General features: G+C 46.9%; 1 protein-coding gene across 1 annotated transcript in view; it reads right to left on the bottom strand.

The window, feature by feature from the left end:
• Nucleotides 1–447: 447 nt before the first annotated feature.
• The window catches only part of GLRA1 (glycine receptor alpha 1), a 38713-nt gene continuing 16426 nt past the window's right edge, over nucleotides 448–22734 (bottom strand). Inside the window, exons 3-8 of the mRNA XM_067566470.1 lie at nucleotides 17707–17930; nucleotides 11902–11984; nucleotides 10723–10860; nucleotides 9855–10069; nucleotides 8815–8961; nucleotides 448–738 (exon numbers count right to left, since the gene is read on the bottom strand). Coding sequence (XP_067422571.1) covers nucleotides 448–738; nucleotides 8815–8961; nucleotides 9855–10069; nucleotides 10723–10860; nucleotides 11902–11984; nucleotides 17707–17930 — 1098 coding nt within the window. The remainder of the gene's footprint in view (nucleotides 739–8814; nucleotides 8962–9854; nucleotides 10070–10722; nucleotides 10861–11901; nucleotides 11985–17706; nucleotides 17931–22734) is intronic.

The raw sequence follows: 22734 nt of genomic DNA, 5'->3' as shown, positions 1-22734 counted from the left end.
TTGATATGGCCTTTATATCGCAAAAGTCAGATTTAAGCATAATTGCAATCTCTTCTGCACATGGAATCATGAATCATTCCAGTGGCTTTAGAATCTAAGCTGTTAATAGGCTAAAAAAAGGATTTTTTTTTTTTGCATTATAATTAAGCATGAATATATATTTAATATATTACACTGCTTGGACTGCAGCTATAGCAATCTGAACCTTCCTATGGTAAAACACCTAGCCCCCTTGCAATCCCCCCAATTCAAGTTTTGGAAAGCTTCCTGCCCCTGCCCCTGATAATCCTCAGTTTGTATATTTAAAAGTCCCCCCCCCCCGCCCCCATTTATTTTAAAGTAGATATTGCCACATTCTTAAATTCATGCATTGCTGCATTGCTATTGCACATATGAATAGAGGATCCCCTCTTATCCTGCTTGGCTCTCCTCTCTGGGCAGCCCCGCTCACTGGTTGTGCACGTCCTCCCTGCGGACGATCTTGTAGATAATCCAGTAGAAAATGTTGAAGATGAGGAAAGCCATGGGGAAGCCTATGCGCGAGATCTTGTCGATCTTCTTGGCTCGCTGGATGAAGAGCTTGCGCATCTCCTCAGGAGACCTGCAGGGGGCCGGGGCCGTGTTGGCCGTGTTGTTGTTGTTAGCTCCTTTGACCGAAATGCCGTCCTTGGCTTGCAGGCAGGCAGGGCCCATCCCATAGGCAGAGAAGTTGAACCTGCCTTCTCCGGCTTCGTCCTCCTGAAACAGATTAATCATAGGGCTCTACTTAAAATAAGATAGAGACTATGCCCCCTGGCTATAAGGCTCTCCACTGATGGCCTTCGATTCCACTGGTGGACACAGCTCCCTTGACATATTGGACAAACCCTTTGTCTTAGGAGATCAGCCTTATAGAGGGGTGCCGTCTGTGTTACGCACAGATGCAAATCAGGGGATCCAGCTACAGATGGAAAGTGGGATTGCCTTCTCTTTCCTTATGGCTAGTCATTGGTTTTGGTGTGTGCTTTTTTCCCCCTCGCGCACATCCCCTGTTTTGCTTCTGCCCCTCCTCCCTCCTCCTGTCCATACCTTCTTTTTCAGCTTGCCCAGAAGGAGCGGGCTCCATGTAACTCGTAGAGTAAAAGCCACACGAGAGTTACATGGACTTGGCGGTGTCAAGGGCCGTCCATGAAAAGATCTCTGCAGGTGTTCTGGAATTAGCAATGAGCCCGCCTTCCCTTTCTTTAGCTGTTCGTATAAGTCACATTGTGGCCCTGACTCCCCTCTTTCTCAGGAGATAGGCCCACACGGTTTCCTCTCCACCCCATTTAAAGAAATAATCACTCATATTTTGTGCTCGGCGACTGGCTTGCTCAAGACTCTGCACTGCACAGTCCAATAAATAAATAACAATACTTTGTCTGGATGTGTCGATCCTTTTATCTGAACATCTCAAAGTGCTTTACAAAAGAAGGCATTAGCCCCATTTCCCAGATGGGGAAACTGAGGCACTGAGCCGTGCAGTGACTTGCCTAAGGTAACATAGTGAATCAGTTGCAGAGCCAGGAACAGAAACCCAGGTCTCTTGACTCCTGGTTATGTGTACTAACCACTAGACCACACTACTAATTAACTGTAATGATGCTCAAAAATCCAACCATCAGCTGGCAGGTCCATGTAACCTCTGCCCTAAATCTCTGAACAAATGCAGCCTCTCTCCGTAGCATTTTAGAGTGGTTGAATCTTTAAAAGTGCAGTGACCTGGCACTGGCCAATCCCAGTGTCCCTCTGATCTTCCTGGAAATGTTCCCCTCCTTCCCACGCCCCTCAGCCTTCTTTGCAGAGTGTCTTTTATGGATGGCCCCTAACTTGGGCGAGTCACTGGAGGGCGTGGATGAATTACACTCTCACAGCTGGGTCACTACAACATGGAGCCAAGAGCCCGTCAGCAAATCTGAGCAAAAAATAAAATAAAGCCTTGCTTTTTTTTAAAAAAAACAATGAGCTTAGCATGCTGGTGAGGTGTCCGACTTACCCAGGCTGTCCCCACCCCCATCCCTAGCTGGGTGATTTTTGCCAACTCTTGACATGGCTCCTGTTGCTGTAGTATCTGGATGTCTCACTCCTAGTTATCACCCCCAATTCACAGATGGGGACCCCAGACACACAGTAGCTTGCTTTGAACCCGTCTCCTCTGTAACCACTGGGCCATCCCTCCGCTTTCATCTCAGGGCTGTGTTCTCCGCAGCAACGCTCCTTTCCCTGGTACTCCACTTCATGCCATCCCGATGGGCCCCTCTCCATCTCTGCACTGCTTTCTGCAGGGGCACTAGATGTCGCCCATAGGCTCCACCGCTCCTGACTATCCAGCCCTGAGAGGAACTGAGAAACCTCCTCGGTCCAGGCCCGTTGGTCCCAGACTGAAGTAATCTGAGGTGAAGGAAACTTTCCCAATGCCTGCCCTCTGACATCCAGGCTAAGGAGCCTCCTTGCATCCATATTGCTCAGTGCTGGGGGCTGGAGGATCAGCTGGGGGCAAGGCACCTAGAATCAGAGAAATGCTGGGCTAGAATGGCTCAAGGGGTCATCTAGTCCAGCCCCCGGCACTGAGGCTGGACCAAATAAACCTAGGCCGTCCCTGACCAGTGTCTTTCCAACCTGGTCTTAAAAACAACCCAGGATGGGGATTCCACGCCCTCCCTTGGAAGCCTGCTCCAGAGCCAAACAACCCAAAGAGGTAACGTTTTCCCTCATGTCTGACCTCAATCTCCCTGCCTGCATATTAAGTCCACCAAGAGTGGGTGGAGGTACATCAGTGTGATGCTGGGGTAGAATCTGCATTGGGCGTTGAGTAAGAACATCAGGATCTGGCTCCTTGTTATTTATATTAAAACCTAGAGGCTGCAGCTGTTATTATGGCTGCATTGTGCTAGGTGCTGTACATGCACATTGCCAAATAGTCTGCCCTAGGATCAAGCGCTCTCCATTTTTTGCTTTGTCATGTTCAATTGACACTTTCAAAGCATGGGATTCCTGAATCGTGGTGGGATCTCCATTTGTCCCTAGCTGTCCTTCCATCAGGAAGGGACGGACGGAGGAAGTGAAGAGCTGAACTAACATAGTACACAAAGCAGGGACACCAGGAATGAGTGAATCTGTGAGACAATGAGCAGCAGACACCTGCCCAAGGCAGAGCTGTTGCAGGGATAACCTTTCATGAAACACACTCCCAACTATTTGCAGAGCCCATTAAAATCTCTCTGAGCTCTCCCGCTAGGGCATTTCCATGCATGTGTAACATGGGCCTTAATTAGAATCATGAGAAAAGGAAGTTAATAGCTCCCAGAATGATTTTTTTCTACCATTTTAGTACCAAAAAAACCCAGTTTGTTTACTAGGCAGATTTAGATTATAGAGCCCTGGAAATGTGGTTTATCAATCAGGAAATGGATTTTGCTATTTTAATCGACGGGGCAGATGAGGCATTGGCAATTACCACTGAGCAGACACTGGAGTGCCTGCGTTCTGAGGTGGGGGGGCCACTTTTAACCTCCACATGGCCTGACAGAGCTTCTCTGAGCCGTGGGCACCGTCCTGTTCTCCTTCGCAGCAGATAGGCGACTAATTCCTACTGTTGCCAGCAGGTGGCAGGGAACCAAAGCAAGAAGCCTGTCGCTGCCGTTAGCCAGTTAATATTCTCTAGGGATGTGCTAGATGTGCAGGAGAGGCAAATATCAAGTGCCTGATAAGCCACAGGTGCAGACTGTCACCTACCTCATCTCGATGAAGAACGAAGTGGGAATCTCAATCCAGCTAGCGTGCAGTACAAAGGCTGTGTACGCCTGCTTCGCAGAGCTGCTGAGAACCACAGCACGTCTCTAATAATCAAGTGCCTTGTGCAAGACTCATCCCAACCCTAGCAGTGGAGTCCTGGCTCCATTCCAGGTGTGGCAAGAAGGTACAGTGCAAACGCACGCACACATGAACATCAACTAACTGTGAATAATATTCACTGCAAATTTAGCCCTTATGAGTCAGTCTTGATTTCCTGTGTGTTTATTCTTTATCCGTGAGCGCCGTGTCTCCAGATCCGAATCAGCCAATCATGCCTTGGTAATGAACTAAAAGGACTGTAACTGGAGGAGAGTGACAATAACGAGAATCGAGCCCACAATGGGATCGAGCTGGCATGTCTGACTGGGTTCTGTCTCCCGCCCAGCTCCAGCTGCAAATAAGGAACCGGTCAATGGTGCTCTGTAGGATCAGAATGTTCTAGACCACGCATGGTTAGCACAGTTCTGAAAGCCTGGACCGCCTGGCTACAGAGGGAGCACAAGTTGTTGACTTTGGCTCTTCGCTGTTCATTATTTGTGGGGTGTAACTGGTCATGTGATACTGCTTCTGCTCCCCGATTGGCTAAACTTTTTAAAACTAGCAGTATAACAAATGGCAAACAGCAAATAATGAATAAGAAACACTGAGAATTTCCAGACTAATAACCAGCCGTCACCTCCATTCTCCTGAACAGAGAATACCACAGGGCCAGGAACAGGAGCGGAACAATAGCAGTCTGTTAATTCACAAATATAGTAGTGACTTTGTTTTCTCTGTATTTGACCACCACTAGTGTGTGCGTGCGTGCACTCTCTCTTTCTCACACACACACACTGAATTTCACAATGTGCATCCCTATATAAATTGTGAAATTGAAAATGTCTCTTTTACATTGGTTGAGCCAACTTCTCTGTCTGCTGCTGGACTTGATTTACAACTGTGGAAATGCACACCATTAAAAACACACAGTCATTCAATTTGCATACGCTCTTTGGGGACTAGGATGCTCAACAACCCAATTTGCATTCAGAGATGGGTTTTTTTTTTTTGCAGGTGCAAAACAATTGACTAGGCCTTTTTCATGACTGAAAACTTGTCCCTTTAATCACTTAATGTATATTTTATGGGCTAGACAGTCAGCCCTTTGTGAGGTCAATCGAACCTTCTTGTTCCCATGCAAGGACTCTGACTTGCAAGATATGGGGGGGCGGGGTATAAGTCTGCAAGCAGGTTTACAGGACTAGTTGAGTCTCTCACACTGTGTGTGTGTGTGTGTGTGTGTGTGTGTGAGAGAGAGAGAGAGAGAGAGAGAGAGAGAGAAAGGGAGGATGTTATGAATTTAGAGGGACAAATGAAATCCAGAAAGAAATTGTTTGTGGGCAAGTGCCACTGCAGATAGGGAAGTCTAGACAACTTACATCTGCCACTAAGTAAAATGAAACTAAAAATGAATAGAATATAGCCAATGTCCTAAATTCACCTATGTTCATTCAGCACTCTAGCACCTTGGAGCATGTTGGTCACCTGACCATGTAACATGAAGGGGAGGCAAGGGGGCTGGCAAGTTTTGACCTGTGCAGCCATAGTGGGCTGCAGTCTCTGTTGGCCAGTCTGATTACTCCTTCAGTGTTGCCTATTTGAATACGTTACTTCATTCAGTCTGACATGTCAGTGCTTCGAAGTGAGAGTTCAGAACATTTCAAGGCTCCAAGATAGAGCAATCAGGTTCTCCAGCAGGTGTACAATGCAGTTTGCGTACATGCAATCAACTGCAAATTTTGATGAGAGTGCAACTTTCACTTATTGGGAGCGTTTTTATTTATGCTTTGTTCCAATTAAAGTTGCGGTGAGATTAAACAGGGTTTGTAAATAGCAGTCTTGCTTTTGGTTGAATATCTCTGGCAAGCGTATCTTTTAAAAGTGATCTAACTAGAGCTTTTATTAGTTGTTTGTCAACAGTACTGCAGAGTGATCTGCATGCAGCAGCGTGGTTCAGTGCAAAGGGATGCTGGAATCTGGGCTAGGAGATAAAAGCATGATGAGGCACCTTTGCCGGATGGCTGCAGCTCAGACTGTGTTAAGCAGGCAGTTCTCCCTCCCTCAGAACCAGAATGTGCTAGTTTTGACTAAATGACACAGCCTGATTGTGCACAACTGGCATTAATGGGAGCTTTGCTGTTGGTTCCCAGGGCCCATAGAGTACCTTGTCTTTGTGCATTTATACAGCATCCAGAGATCTCAAAATGCTTTACAGAAGTGAGCAAGTATTCAAGGATTATCGCCCATTTTGCAGAGGGGAAAACAGGCTGCCTCAATGTTACTGAGCCGTGAACAGCACCCAGATCTCCTGACATCCACCAGATCACGCTGCCTCCTGAAACTGTGACCATTTCTCTGGCATGTGTTGAACCGTTGTGCAGCTCGCAGTCCGGTCTCGCTGTGGTTTGACCCACTTTTCTAGCGTTTTGGGCTGATTCTTTGTAACAAATGAGCTCTCTTGCAATGACCTGTGTAGGCCAGTGATGTTGGTATGGTGTTGAACATTAGTTGATTGTCCTAGTGAATTAAGTTTGCATTGTTGTTATAGCCATGTTGGTCTTTATCTTTTATTGAACCAACTTCTGTTGGTGAGAGACAAGCTACGCAGGGTGAGACCCGAGGAAGAGCTCTGTGTAACTCAAAAGCTTGCCCCGTCACCAACAGAAGTTGGTCCAATAAAAGCTATCACCTCACCCATCTTGTCTCTCTAGTGAATCGAGGGCACTTTTACAAGAGCCTCTTAGTCTTCTGCCGAGCTCTGCACAGAAGTTGTGACACCTCGTTACATTCACGCCACTGCTCTTTGGAGCCCCCTCATTGGAGCCAGTGTAACTGGGTGGTTCCTAAAGTCTTGCCTGTGTCTTTTAAATGCGTTTACAATTCTCGGGAGAGTCCCATGACACTTCATCTAACAGCCTGTCTTCCTCTGCTGTAAGGGACGGGCTAGCTGGAGAGGTGGCATAAGACAACCTACTGGAGAGAAGAGACTGGGAGAGGAGTGATTTAGCCAAAGGCTAAATCTTCCGGGCTATGCATAACAAGTTCCCTGGGCAGAAGTTAGGGAGCACCGGAGCCAGGCTGGCGTTCCCAGTCCGAAGCAGCCATCAGCACTGCTAACAATTCAGGCTGACAAAGCAGAAAACAAACAAATCCCATGCTTTAAAGAGTCAGATCCTTGGTCTCTGCTCCCTTTGCACCGGGGGAAAGCCCTAACAGGGAATTCCTGGGTGATGTCAACCTGGCATAGTCAGCTGCATGTCATGCTGTCCTGCTCCGAGCCTCAAGCTGCACAGTGAATGCTCAGCAGGTGGGTCCAGAGAACGCTGCGCTCTGCAGATCCTGGGCTGGCTGAGTGGCCCCTAGGGAACTTGCTCCAGGCAAAACAAATTTAAGCAGCCATGAGCCACATCATTCCTCAGCTCTGGGGAGATGGAAAGTGGTAGAAAGGCAGCTCTCCCTGGCCCCTTCCGTAACTGTGCAAAATCCCAGCTGGTTTTAGGCTAGGAATTAGTGCATGTGCGATGTAATTGTTGGACTGCAGTTACTAACCCGTAGGAAGTCACTACACACCAACCCTGGGAGCAGTCCTGGGCCACTGAGGCAGCTGCCCTTCTCTGAATGTTCATATGGAAAATGGAAGGTGAACGCTGCTGTGCGAACAGCTCTGAATGATGCGTAGAACAGGGATGATTCATGAAGGTAGACTCCCCTGATTTAGTTCCTGAGCGGGATATTGCACCAATGGCAGAACGGCCGCTGCTTTTCTTCCCGTACGCTTATGAAGTTCATTGCCATGAAATCATACGGTTACCTGAATAAGCTAGTCTGGACCACTGAGCCACCAATGACAGGTATTGGTGCAAACACAAATTGTGGAAGCTGGCTCTGATGGGCACTGCTTGCTTGATATAATGACCAGAGTGAGTCAACCAACCAACTGTGAGAGTCTATGCTGCTCCATTCATGGTCAGTGGAGACTTCTGTTCCAGACACTGACATAGACATGGTTGAGTCACATAGGTGAAATCTGGTTTGATTTGGACTCTTCTGTTTGCGCACTGTAATCAAGGCAGGATCTCCTCGAGAAATAACAATTCACTTCCTCTCTAGGATCTTATCATCTACTGTTGAACTGTTCTCTCAAGAGAGGCCTGCCATACAGGAGACAACCTTTATCTGCTTATTAAGCACAACATCTGTAGAATCTATTCATCTCTGCTCTACAGCCAGCCTGAGACAACTATTTACGTTCCTCGGCCCCCAATTGTTTCTACTGTTTTATTTCTCTCTCTGGTTCATTCTGTGGTGTCACATCTCTGCTGGGGGCTCATTGCAAAAGGTTCCGGAGCTGTCAGTGTGCAGGCTGTGATTTCTACCCAACACATGCATGCTCTGGTTGATTTCAGCCATGGGAAACATGCATGGAGCTTGGCTAAGGACATTTTAAGGTTTTTTTAAAAGACTATTTTAGAGAGGAACATTGCAGTAAATCTGAGCAGCCGATGCCTCTAAACGTAACGATATTTGGCAAGGTGGCAGATGCAATGAATGTGTCACTTACCTCCAGGCTATGGCAAAGCTGCCTCACTGGGTTATGCCATTCCATGATAGACACCCCTTTCCCCCAACACCACCACAAAAACGAGCAGCACTTATAAAGCTTTGTCCCTATGGAAGTCGCTCTCGGGAGAACTGCTTTTCTAGAGATAAATCCCAGAACAGGCATCATAAAAAAATAAAAGGGGTTTCAGGACACCCAAACTGAATATTGGGGGAGAAACCAGAAGCAGTTGAGCTGGCCATGTGTTTTGATACTTGCCGCTCCTTACTATCTCACTGTATGCAAAGGACTGCACTGAGTGCCCCTTGCTAGATCCCATTGGCCAGGTGAGTGACCTTCTGAGGTTCTAGAAAGTGGGGACTCCTTGGGTCCAGCTGTACGCTGCAAGACTTGTGGATTACCTTGTGGTGCCTCCTCTTCCTTCTGAATCTGAGGAGCTCTTTGTGCTGCCGGGACACAAAGTTGACAGCGGCATACTCCAGAAGAGCTGAGAACACGAACAGCAAGCACACGGCCATCCAGATGTCTATGGCCTTCACGTAGGACACCTGTGGGTTAGAGAGGGAGAGGGACTGTGAGACTTTGTTCCCGCACCTGCCTTTGTTCATGCTATTCCCCCAAGCCCTTTGTCAAGTGATGATGAAACAGTCGAAGCAGCCATGATGTGCTCAGCAAGAGCTCATAGACATCAAAGCCTGTTTTACCGAGTAAGGGAATGTTATCCAGGACCCTGATGTTAATCCTTGTTCCCCTTTAAAAACAATCCCACATCTGAATTTATCCAGCATACAGATGCAATAGGTTTTACAGGGGAAAAATAGTAGCACATACAGAACAGGAAGAAACCTGAGTTATCAATTGTTCTCCATGTCCACTGAAGGTAGGACAAGAGGTATGGGGTGTAATCTTTGGCAAGGGAGTTTTAGGTTAGATATTAGGAAAAACTTTGTAACTATAAGGGCAGCTAAGCACTGGAATAGGAGAGTGTCCAAGGCAGGTGGTGGAATCCCCGCCACTGAAGGTTTTTAAGAACAGAATGGACAAACATCCATCAGGGATAAGCTTTTGTTTACTTGGTGAGCCAGATTCAGTGTGAGTATTGAACATAGGAGACACAGTGAGCGTATGAATGAATATAACGTGCACGTTAAGAATTTGTAGGCGCTTGGGGCATGGCTGGCGTGCACCGCTCTCTGGCTTAGAATGCTGCCCCCCAGGGGGAAATTACTGCTCGTGTAATTTAGTGCCACTCAGTTTTAACTTGAGTTGAAGGCTGGACTTGCCCCCGGGCTGCCCCCAGAATCGGGAGCATACAAAGGCCGTGGAAAGCCCATGTGCAAGTTGGTTGACTGGAATGCTGGACATATTTGAAGATCTGGCCCCAACTATTCAATACATTGGCTTGAATGAATTTCTCCCAAGTTTCAGGGGTGCTCTGTACCTTGGGCAACGATGCTCGGGACCCAGAGCTCTGGGTGGTCATAGTGAGCACAGTGGTAATCCCCAGGCCAACACGGGCAGGCGCCGCATCCATGTTGATCCAGAAGGAGATCCAAGACAGGATGACTATCAGGAGGCTGGGAATGTACATCTGGATCAGGTAGTAGCCCATCTGTCGCTCCAGGTGGAAACGTGCTTCTATGCAGGTGAACTTGCCTGAGAATCACAGGAGTTAAATTAAAGGGATACTGGTAGGGGCACGATCATCTCATGGCATCCAACCTCCGCAAACAATGGCTGCCTGCAATTTCCATTCCCTGGCTAAGAAACCATTCTTGCCGGGCAGAAGGGGAATGTGGTAGGGGATGGATGAGTTATCACTAGTGCTGGCTCATGCATTAATAACATCAGCTCAACGACATCATAAGACTCCCTCTACCATTTTCCTTTGTTTACTAAGCGAAAATGAATTTGTGCTAGTGAAAGGTGCCAGATTAACAGCCCTGTAGCCTGAAGTCCCCCATCAAGTCCCAGAATAGACACAGCATGGAAATGAGTTTGGGGAAAGGGTCCAAATTAAACACCCCAACAGATGCAGAGACCTGTGTTGAGCACAAGAAGGGTACATAGGAGACATGAGCTTTGGGCCCGCTAGCGTCTTACTGGCAATACCTCTGTGTAAAGATCATGTCTTCAGCAAGCCTTTAGACAGGTGGTTCACCAGGATACAATTATTAGATAAAGCCATGAGCATGCAACAGATGACGTGTGGCAAATACGCAGGGCCAAATTCCCACCACAAGGCATTCGGAGGCTAAAGGTAAATGGCCCTGAGGATGGGAGACAAGCGTTTATGCCCTCTTACTGACCTGTGTTGTAGTGCTTGGTGCAGTATCGCAAATCTTTTTCTTCCTTCAGGATAAACTGAGGCAAGGTTAATCCGTCGGCAACCTGCACAGCTCCTTTCTCTTGCCATTCAAATATCAGATCATTCATTGTGTAGCCAACTGTTGAGAGGAGGGAGCAAACAGGACACATGAGCACGAAGCCGAGCTGTGTCGAAGACAGATACCAACAGGGGTGGCATTGTGGAGAAGGAAGTCCTGCACTGAGGCAATGAGTTAGACTGGATCTCTCGCGATGTCTGTGATGGTTTGGGTTTCATGGCTCCCCGTGGGATAGCCCGGCAGGTTTGCTGAGGCTTCTATAAATGGCACAGGAGGGCAGTGATGGCTATAGTGGGGCACTTATGGGTCACAGTGGATTCCTGGACAATAAAACCAATTTTCAGCTGGCTTTGGCTAATGGAGCTGGTCTTTTAGCCTTTTAGCTTCGTCTGTGACCCCTGGCCTCTTCCTCTGCATTAAGTCAATCATTGGCTTTCTTCCCTTTTAGTGAAGGAAGCAGGTAGGAATTCCCAAGCATTCAGAAGAAGGGGAATAAAAACTCCGCTTGGTGAACCATCACCTTTCTCCTTCAAAGCAAGAAGCCAACAATGCAAATGCTCAGGCTATGAAATGTCACGTGGTTTCATGGAAACCTGAGGGCTGCTCCCTGAGTGAATACTAGTAGCAGGACAGGAGGGGAAAACAACACAGGCAGAACAAACAAAGAAAAACAACTGCAGGGGACCAGAGTGACAGACAGGCGCATGTCAATATAAAGGCGGGGCTGTTGGGTGAAGGATGCAGGGAGGGGTGGGACATGGACCCCTACTTTGGCCTCTGATCCCTGTTTTAAGAGCCCTCCTCTAATCAGCTCCAAATGCCCTTTGTCTTTGACAGGGGCTTTATTCCTCCACCACCGGCCCAAGAAATAGTTGTTGATAGAAGCTAGTGTAGGCAGGGCTGTGTGAGCACTGGCAGGGAAAGAGTGCAGAGCGAAAGGAGTGTGAGCAGAGGAGCACGCAAACATGCACGTGCTAGGCAGTCTGTCCTGCACTTTTATCCCCCTTTGTCTTTCATGATCGGAGAACCCAGCTGAGCATTGAACAGGGGCAGAGGACACATGCTGGTTTGCGTTAGAGGGGGGAATGCCTCAGGACTCACAGCTCTCCAGCTGCATGATGCACGTCTGCACGTCCATGGGGAAGTTCTTCAGGTCCATGGGACAAGCCAGCGTGAGTGTAATCCTGGGAGGAGAAGACAGACAGAGGAATTTGAGACACATTTTGAACACTGACAAGTAGTGGCATTACACCTGAACTATTTGGGTGCCCATTGTGGTGTAGACAGGCGAGTCTGGTGCCTGTGCAGTGCCACACCTACCTGCTTGGGGCATTGCCAGGATCATTTGCATCTTCCTTGAAGGTAGTTTCAAGTGTGAGAGTGGAGCGTGTCAGAAATACTGAGCAGTTGGGTCCGTGACTTAATTCCCAGCTGCATTTTGCAGGTGGCATGTTGTGACGACAACATTTCTGGGATTTGTAGCACAGAAGAATCCTACACCAAACTGCCTTGCTGCTTCTATCTTTATTTCATGCCTCAGGCTCTGGACCAACTGCAGCCCAGTCTCATATCATGGATACACCGAATATGACGTTTTTAAAGACTAGCACAGGTTGGAAAATTTCAAACAAAGCATTGTCCTGTTGTAAAACGGGGCTTTGTCCAAACTGAACTTTTCTGGGGGGAAAACAACATTTTCTGTTGGAAAAATTGAAACAAAATATTTTGGGGTTAGGTCAATGTCAATTTCTATGTCAGCCTGATCCACTGCAGGGCCTCATGGTAGTTGTAGTTCTCCCCTGTGCTTCCTGGTCAGACTCCATCTTCCATGATGCACCACTGTCTCTCTCTGCATTATGGTCCATGCTCAAAACATCTGAATTTGGACTGAGGAACTGAAACAAAATGTTTCAGTTTGGGAATGTTATAATGGGTGGTTGTTTCTGGATGAAAAATGTTGGAATGTGGTGTTCCATAAAAAGTTCTATTACAGCTTTGTCCCCACTCAGGGTGAAAAAGACAAAATATCAGAATTATCCACAGGACAGAAATTCGGTTTCTCTATAAGTTCTGCAGTTTTTACCTAGGGGCCATAGAACCATAGGGTTAGAAGGGACACAAGGGTCATCTGAAAGGGCCTCAGGAACCTATAGTTCTGTGCTTGAGTCTGAGGGCAGGTGGACTCAGGCAGAAGGATAGGATATCTGAGGAGGCCATTTCTCCTTTTTTTTTTTTTTTTTAAAAAGGATGATCGCATTTCCTGTGCTGATGTATTCACTACAGTCTGAGATCTACATCGGAACAGAGCAGGGTAGCAATTAGATGCTGTTGGGAAAGTGTTTTGTATGGAAAAAAAAATTCAAAAGAATTCCAAAATTTACATTTTTAAAACAACCTTTTGCAGAAATGTTCTGTTTTTTTCCATGAAAACCATAAAATGTTTTGGTGGTTTTGGTTTTTCATCCAAACCAAGAGAATTGACAGACAAACAAACGAAAAGGGGCGGAGGGGAGAATGTGTTTTGACTGAACAATTTGGCGCAGCTGCAGAAGCAACAACACAGGGCTGATCTTGCCTTTTGTAAGGGCATGTGCAGGGAGAGCAATGACCTCCGAGTTTCTATAATATATAATAGTAACAGTGAATGCTTTGCACCTATACAATGGTTTCTTCCATAGATCTCAAAGCACTTTTCGAAAGCAGACAATTAAGCATTTGCCCCATTTCACAGGTGAGGTAATGTGCCCCGACTTGCTTGAGGTCACACGCTATTAGCCAGTAGCAGAGGGTACCCATCTCTCCTGACTCTCTGTTCTGTGGTCAGTCAGCTGGCCCACAGCTGCTCAGTGTGATATTCCATATGGCATATCTGGGGCTGGATTCTTTGAGAGCCAGGAAGTTCAGCCAGTAGGCGGATGTGGAAGAGAGCCCGGTAGGTTCAAAAGGAGCCGATCAGCTAGAAGAGTTTAGAAACGTGAGTGGGTGGGGAAGGAGGGTGGGCTCGTCCAGATAATCTTTAGTGGATGGGGCAGTGGGCTATGAGGTGGGAATGCCGCCACGTGTGCTGGGAGGGACCGCTGACAAAGTGGGGTCAGCCAGGAGCACAGGGCACAAAGCTAGGGAAGGAAACGCCATAGCAACATGCCATGTCTGAAAGGTGCTGGCTTGTGGTTGCCATGGTGCCGGAAATGCTGCTCCATCTTGGCACATGGGAAGAAGCCCTGTGATGGGCAGACGCCGGTATCCCAGGGGACTTGGGAAGCAGATTATATTTTTTGCAGTGGGGGTTCTGATGCTTGCCTCTCTGTCAGAGCTCGAGGGGACAATTTGATAGACTCCACCCTTCCGGCTGAGGAGGCCTGGACGGATCCACTGCAGGCCATCACCATGGTTACTTAACTGGCAAGCAGGGCCGCTGTTGAGCCCCGTGACAGGGTGCCAGAGCAATGCCTGGTTCCCAGCGAATGCAGGCTTGGCTCTGGTTCAGGTTCCCCTTGCCCTGGCTCAGCGCTAGGGCTCCATGAGTGTCTGTTTAGGAGGTGGAGGGGAGCGAGATGGAAGCTTTGGGAAAGTTGGGTCATGAGACTGAGCCTGATTGAGGATTTGTTGGTTCACATTGCGGGCGTGTGAAAGCCTTTTACCTTTGTACCTCCACCACTTCAGTGACTCAGCAGTCCACCTCTGGACCCCTCCGGACTCCAGCCAGCGAGAGGCCAGAACGAGGGCTCAAACACGGGTCTCTCACCCGTCAGCACAGAACATGAACTGCTAGGTCACCCGGCACCCTTAGCTGGTGGCTTTTTTTCTTACATGCATGTTGTTTGTGGAGAACGGTTTCAAACGGCAGTGTGATTTTAAAAAAAAAGGGGAAGGCGGGCAGCTAATGGGGAAGGCATCAGGTTTACAAACATGGCCTACGTGCCTGGCAGTTTTGATGACCGCTTTGGCTTGCTGTCTGCTAGCTGTGAGGTGCACTGAAACCATCCCCGGTTTTGGAGGGTAGCTATCTGCATTACAACACTGCCTGTTCGTTCTCCGTTCCACAGCATCACGCTGCCACCCGAAACATGAGATAACATAATGGGATGCAACCGCCTGCCTTTTGGGATTGTAATGTGAGGCTTGACTGGAGTTCGCAACGTAATATAAACCCACAGTATGAAGAAGGCAAAATGGCTTTGGGATGTCTTTTTGGCTCCTTTTCCCGCTAGCATTTTTAATAAAACTGCTTGTTCCTAAATTTATTGCTTTTTCTTTAAAAAAAAGGAGAGTGGGGGAATGGATGTTTTCCAAAGGCAAATTAGTACAGGCAGTTCCACTGAAATGTTCTGGACTCCTAAGGCAAAGGAATGCCCCTGATGAGTACAAGGCTGAGGTTCTGGTGTAAAAAATACCTACTTACTTGCCCTCCCAGCTTTCCTGAGTTAAAGCCGCAAACAAGAATGCAATAAAGACTTTAGGTAACAAGGTGATACCCAAAGCAATGTGAATTTAAGGGATTTCAGTATAAATTCTTAACTCCCATTGAGTTTCTTGCTGCGGTGCCCAAAGTTGTTTAGATCACCTGGGTCTAGTTTGGAGCAAAGACTGGGTAGATTGATGGTTCTGGGCCTCCAAAGCATGCAAATCTGCAACTTAATTTGGTAGCAATTCAATGGCAGAGGAAAATGGTCCCTTTTAGCCAAGGGCTTATCTCAACTAGGAGTTTACTTTAATTCAGTAATCAATGGTCAGCCACAAAGGAAGCAAACCCCTAGTGGAGACAAGAAATTGAGAAGTGGATATTGTAGGTCTTATTCATGTAACACTCCTCATGGAGCTCAGGGGGAATCGCATATACATAAGGACTGCAGGATCTGGTTCTTATTTAATTTGAATCTAGGATAAGTGAAATGCTTGAATTGCGGAAGAAAGGGATGATCTAGAAACCTCTTTTATCGGGCTTTTCCACCCCAGCCCCCTCCATCCTCTCTGCTGTCCCAAAGTGCTGGCTCTGACGAGAGGTAGTGATCACATAGCAGAAGCACAGAGCACCTGAGCTCTTCTGCACACTCAAGTTCAAATGCTGAGTAAGACAGTGGCTTTCATCCATCCCCCTTGTGTTAATGTGATTTCCCTCTGAGCCCCAAATGCAACCTTGTTTGAGAAGACACTAATCCCAGCTACAACAGCGTCCATGTAGACCATGGGACTGGACCATCTCTGCCTGCCACCGAGACTGCCTGCATGTGTTGTACATTCTCCATCTGTTTCAAATACAGTGCTCGTGCCAGAGTTTGCAAACTGTCTGGGTTTCATATCTTGGTAGGAACTGAATATATTTAAAACAGAATCACTTAGCATTATTATTCGCCTGAGTGTCTTGCTCTTTAATGCTGCGAGGAGTATTATTATGTGGTCATTTTAATAGTCAGGATGCTAGTGCTTTTGGATAGGTGTCTTACTACATAAATCTAAAGAAAAATGATTATATTCATATGCTTTTTTCAAAAGGGACCTTATTAATATGGCTAGATCTTGTGTTCGGATAGTTTGCCCTATTTGATTATATTCACCTTAAGAATTCCATTAATCTCTTTGTTTGTTTTAAGCTGAATACTGCTCCAGCAAGCATATGCATGCAGTTCTCCTTTGCTAAAACGGGCGGTTCACATGCTGGCTTGATTATGGGTCACTGGAGTGTTCTTTTTTAAGTAGGCAAGGCCTGCTCTTCAGAAATGGACACCTAAAATATATATGCCCATGCAAAGTGTTGCTTAGAAGTGCAATTGGGGTAATTGTGTGCCTAAAAGTCTATGTGCACATGTAAACACAGGATTTGTGTGCTCAGGTTAAGGGGATGCTTTTTGAAAACTGGGCTGATAGACGTTGGAGGTGTAGAAAGGATGGAATTATTAAAAAACCAAACCATGGATGGCACAGCTCTTAAGATAGAATCTGCATAATGAGACAATTGTCATGTTAGCTTAATGTTATGATTGAACAATCTTGGCAATACCCCTTTAAGTATGTTTCATGTCACAAAGTACATGAATATCAGCCTTTAGATGTATGTGTATGTAATATATATATATATATATATCTGTGTGTGTAGATAAAATTGGGCCAGTTTTGTGTATATTAGGTTACCTCCTTTTGCGTGTATACACGCAATTCATTTGTACAAATATCTGTGAAATGACTGTGACTTCCAGATGGTTAGTGAACAGAGCTTCGTTCAAAAAGAGCAGAACTCTGATCAGGGAATGCAGAAGAGAACAGTTTTATTCTCTGTGTCTGTACAAATCCTGGGCAATTACTTCAGTGTGAGCTCTTAATTCCCTCTTCCCTTCAGGCCTGGATAGCTGGGGTGTCTGAGGTTTCTTTGATATTCAAAACCATTTCAGTTTATAGTGAAACACTGTGACAAATCTGTGGTCATTTAGGAACTTCACCACAGCAGACCACGGCCACTCAGCTTGCAGCAGCAGAGAGGACTGAACCATCCACCTACTCCGAAAAGCACATCTGTTGGCCTAATGGAGAATCTCCCTTTTTCTCTTTGGGATGCAGGGCCTATGACACACAGTTGAGAAGTTCTCCAGTAGAGGGCCCATCCTAGCCATTTTGTTAGTGTCATGTGATTGTAAATTGAAACGTGTTTACAAGACCTGAGGTAAAGCGTGAAACACCAATGTTTGCTGCTGCCTCCTTGCCATCACAGGGCTGCCATTTTGGATTTTACCTCAGGATTGTGGGGATGGAATCACGTCAGTTTGCTGGGATTTGAACCGAGGGAGTTCAGGATTTAAAGACCAACCCCTAATGCTCTGTTGATTTACCAGCTCTTAACTCAGCTGCAAGCGTGTGCAGGCCCCTAGTTCCACTGTCCCCCTCCCCCCAGGCCATTCCCTTTAGCCGCCTCACCTGATACTGTAGAGGACGTTGCCATTTCTGGAAATGCGCAGAAGTTTGTTGTCTGTGGTGATCTCGTGGAAATGTGCCCCCTTCTCATTGGCAAAGAACAAGTCCGGCTTCCAGATGGAGTCCAACATGGAGGGGTCCAAGTCCAGGGAGTCGTCAGGGTACTCGTTGTAGGCCAGCCGCGGGTCGTTCCACTGCTGCCGCAAGAAGATGTTCACCCTGTAGTCCTGCAGTGAGGGCACGAGAGTTAGTGGCGGACACAAAGTTAATGAGCGCCCAAAAGACACTAGACGTGGCCAGAAACGGCTAAGTACAGAAGAAAGGGACATTGAAGCCAACTGGCTTGAAACAAGCAAACAAACCATGTCTTCGGTATGACTAGGATCATGCTCGCAATCTGTGACACTCCCCTCCTGGCATTATTTCTCAAGGAATTGCCTTTATTTTTATCTCTGTAGTCAAGAGACACGTTGACGGGCAAACAGGTGCTGTCCACCACACTCGCTCTGTTGCAGTGAACCCCAAATCCAGGGGTAGTCAATTATTTTTTGTCAAGGTCCAGATTTCTTGGTGAAGGTAGAGTCAAGGCTCCAGACCACAGAGAAAGTAATAATAATAATAATAATAAAAAAAAAGTCAATGAAAAGATTTTGGGGTCTGCTCAAAAGCATCTGGAGATCCGGATTTGGCTCGGGGGTCTGCCTATCGACTATCCCTGCCCAAATCCATTGCACACCAAGCTTCAGCCTCATCAGCGCTATGGTGCATTTAGCTTGAAGAGAAAAAAAATCCATTCAAGTGTCTGCTACTGAACCTCCGCTCTCACTAAGTCTCTGGGGCTGCTAAAATATTGTTCATTCACTGAGGGTGTCGAGGGCTAGAATTATAATTGCAACATGCATCTTGAGGAGGATTAAGGGGAGGCAGAGAAAGCAGTTGTGTTCAGTATTCCACCGGTTTATTATTTGTAGGCATGCTACCTCCTTGTGGGCAGAGAATTCCCTTGGACCCCATGTTTCTCCCTTTTTTACTTCATCATCACCATCCTCAAAGCTCCTGTATCATGACATCCCTTCCTTTGACCAGAGTTTGCTATTACCCTACTGAGCATTGTCTGTGAATGGAAGAAAGGATCACTTAAGAACACAAGGTGTCCACTCCTGCAATGTCTGCAGGGCTGAGATTCCATCTATATTCCCCCTTTCACCGAAGCTCTTTGTAGATATTATGCATTTTATAGTGAATCAACACGGCTATATCAAGTTATTTGTGTTGAGGCAGTGCTAATCATGAGCAGAACCCCACTGTGCTAGGCACTGTACATACACCTGGTAAGAGACCGTTCTTCCGGGGACAGACTTTCAATTGAAATAGGCAAGATGGACGAAGGAAATAGCATGGAGACAGCGTGAGATAAGTGACTTGCCCAAGATCCACAGGAAATCTGGGTGACAGAGCTGGGAATTGAAGGCTCATCTCCTGAATCCCAGTCCAGTTCCTTCACCATAAGACCATCCTTCCTCTCGATGCTAAAGCTCTTGAATTGTGGAGGTCAGAGAGGTCTCTACACCAAGGGCTTCAGGATTTGGGCCATGCAGGGTGAAAACCTGCTATTCTTTCTGACTAGGATGGTGGTGGTGACACAGGGCTGTCTGCAGCAGTGGCAGCAATTGGTACCGGGATCACAGAGGTAGCTAATTGCATCTCCAAAATGATATTTACAAGAAAAAAAACCCAAGATGCTAGCGAGAGAGAGAGAGTGAACACTAAAGGGGATGATCCATATTCCATGTTCATAAACATTAAAACTGGCACCAGACAGTCGCAGCTGAGCTTCTTCCAAGCCTTTGTTTTGAGACTTGCTACTCAAGTGCTGGGTGAAGGGGCAGCATGGGGGTGATGTCATTAGAGACCCCTCTCTAACTCTAAGCTAGTATATTTAGGTCTCCTCTCTGACTATAACACACAACAAATGGTATAGATTTCATTGGCTTGGTCTGTGATTTCATTGCACCTTGTCTCACCAGCACGATAGAAAACGTCATTTGTCTCATAACCTCATGTCCTACAGCTCTCCTGGGTTCTCCAGACCAAGCTGGTTATTGATCTCTAGCTCCCATTCATGACCCATTCTCCTGGACAATAATGGAACAACTTTTGTTCTCTGTGTCTGACCCAATGGCTTCCCAATGTCATCTGTCCCTCTCCCTGCCTTTCACATGAGAAAGGAAGCAGACAGACTAAAATGAGAGAGAGAGAGAGAGAGAGAGAGAGAACTGACTTTCACGTGAGTGATAAAAGCTGAGTCCCTACATTCATTTGCATTTTCCAAGTACATTGGCAGACAGTGCCTGAGGAGTGGCATGTCATAAACCAATTTCACTGCCCTTGGCCAAACTAATTTTTAGTGTCATAGTTTTATTTAGTGCCTTTCTTACTTGAAGCAGCCTGAAGCATTTTGCAAAGCCATGAGTCAGACACTGGCAATGAAGTGACTGTGTGTCCAGCAACCATTCGGGGCTCAGCAGGGTCTAACGCACAACCCTGAACGTTTGAGACAGTATGGTTTTTTTATTTTGTTTTTTGTTTTCTGTGAGACGCATTGGCCGGGACTGTGGGTTATTCTATGACTCTGCCATCTGTTCTTTAAAGCCCATCTGTAGTACCCAAGGATCCTCAGTTTAAGATTGCATCTGGAGGCTAGGATCTCTGACAATACAACTGCCCAACTTGCAGTACTGTGTGTAACCCGGAGTACTAATCAGAAATCTGAACCTATATAATCTCTTATCCCAGGGAGAAGAATGCTACCAAATGAGCCAACTCAGCAGGAGGGATGAGCTTCTCTTATTATGTAAACATTTCTTGCTGTCTAATTACACTGGGGCGTGATTAGAAGATGACATAGTGGGCGTGTCCTATAGTTTAGGTTAAGGTGGTCAATTTACCAAAGCTCTTCTAGAAATCAGTTTTAAGACCCTGCCCCATGCACACCCTTTGTGCACAGAAACTACTAATGACCTGGTATTTTTGCCAGCAGTACATAGGCTAACACCTTGATTAAGTTAATGGGAATAGATTTCTGAACACGAATAAAATTCTATTCTTTCCCCTTCTGCTGAGATCCAGGATGTCACCTTTACAAGTTCTGGTGGGTCTTTCTCACTTACTTATCCATCTCCTCCCCAAGATAATGTGTCTCTAGAAAAATGGTGAATAGCCGTGGCCAGCTAATAATGATGGGCCTCATGCAGAACTAACCAATCATGAAAATCTGAAAGAAAGAGAGATAGAGAGGAAAAGGAGAAGCTGACAGAAAATAGCCCTGAATTCCCTGCACACAGCAGCTACCTGAACAAGTTAGGTACATTGATTCCCCCCCTTTCTATTTGTAAAAATCAGTGGTGGTTGCAGTCAGGGGAAATCAATGTAATTGGTCTAATAGGCAGAAAGCAAAAGGCTGTTTTGCTTATTCAGCTGCAAACCAGCGGAACGCTAGCAGGTCAACCCCATCTCGGCGTCTATTTCATGTACAACACAAATCACATCCATGTTTGGAAGGAACTTCAGCAGCAGCTGCCCAGAGTGTGCTCAGCCTTGTGGAAAACGAAGCAAACCCCACAACAAGGTCTTATATTACTCAGAGTCAGTGCTACTGGGTGAAATCCGTAGCTGCCGCTGCAAAAGTCGCCAGCAAGAAAGGAAAGCAAAGGAAAGGAGCAAAGAACGGCTTCAGACTCTCCGTGCCATGAATGCTACAGGGTAGGTGGACGCTGGAAGCAGAAGGATCTGCTATTCCCCAGATGACAGATGAGATGGTTTTGTTGGCAAACTTGCCCATGAGCCAAAGGAAAATGTATTTCCTTTCAGGGAACATGCTCTGGATGTGACAGGACTGGGCCGTGTGACGGAGAAGCCTCACCAAAAAGTACCATGATGCCCCGGTTCTGTTCTGTCTAGGTTCTTACACCTGTGCTCATCACTGTGCTTCTCGTCGGGCAGTAAGTGACAGGGCTGACATCTTGTTTCCCATCTTCCTCATTGGGTACACCCTTCCGGGAAAGACTCCAACCATTGCAGCTCACTGCCCTGGCCCCTGCCCCCTTTCTCACACGAGAGAGCAGGATCTCACAGCCAGCCGTGCTGGATGCCGCAGAGAGGTCATGGAGGAGGAGAATGGATGTCTGCCCCTCTATTTATTGACAGCAGGAGATCATTCATCAGCGCCACTAAAGCTGTTTTCTTCCTATGTCCTGGCCTGAATCCAGATTATGCTGAATCTAGGTACTGGCTTAAATTAAATATTGGATAATTGTAGGCGGCCTTTGGCCAGCTTTTTTCTGAGCTTGGGAGGTTTGACGCTGGGAGGTGGTTGGCTGGACTTGATGTATCTTGGATGGGGAAATAAGCTAACTAACAGAAACCACTTGGTTTCTTGCAAGGGAGTTGGCTAAAACTTCCAAGCAATGACTCTGGGTCTGTCTTCAGCTTCTAACAGTCTTATTTAAATACGCTGGTTCAAATTCTGCCCTCAATTAAACCTGTGCAGTGTGACGGGCTCTGTTGTTACGCCTGGGTTCCAGGAGACCAGCTGGGTTTGGAACCAGACAGAAAAGGGCTGTGTGACTGAGGAGACGGTTCAACTGGGTATCTGTGCACAAGAGTGCATGTGGTTATAGTGTCTCAGACCCACACTACCTCCTTACTGCTAAATGGAGGAACTGTTTTCCAGGCTAGAGTGTGGAGTGTGAGACTGGGAGTTCAGGACTTTCTATACCAAGGCTGGACAAAGGAAACAGACAGACCTCCGAATAGCCAATAGCCCAGCGATTAGGACCTTCACCTGGGATGTAGGAGACCCCGATTGAAGAGCCTGCGCTGCTAGATGAGTGCCCTAAACACCAGCTGATAGAATGGATATTCATACAAAGTGGAACCGCTCCAGAAGGGGAGGGAGGGAGTCCGTGTGTGTGACTGGCCCTTTTGCCCAGTTGTGCGCACGCTTCCCTGGGATTCCTAGGATCCTTGTTT

Source organism: Emydura macquarii, unplaced genomic scaffold (genome assembly GCF_026122565.2).
Source record: "Emydura macquarii macquarii isolate MOO-44397 ecotype Brisbane River unplaced genomic scaffold, CSIRO-AGI_Emac_v2 contig_2768, whole genome shotgun sequence".
NCBI classification, from domain to species: Eukaryota; Metazoa; Chordata; order Testudines; family Chelidae; genus Emydura; species Emydura macquarii.
Note: the sequence above shows the minus strand (reverse complement) of the source record. Positions and strands in the feature narration are given on the sequence as shown.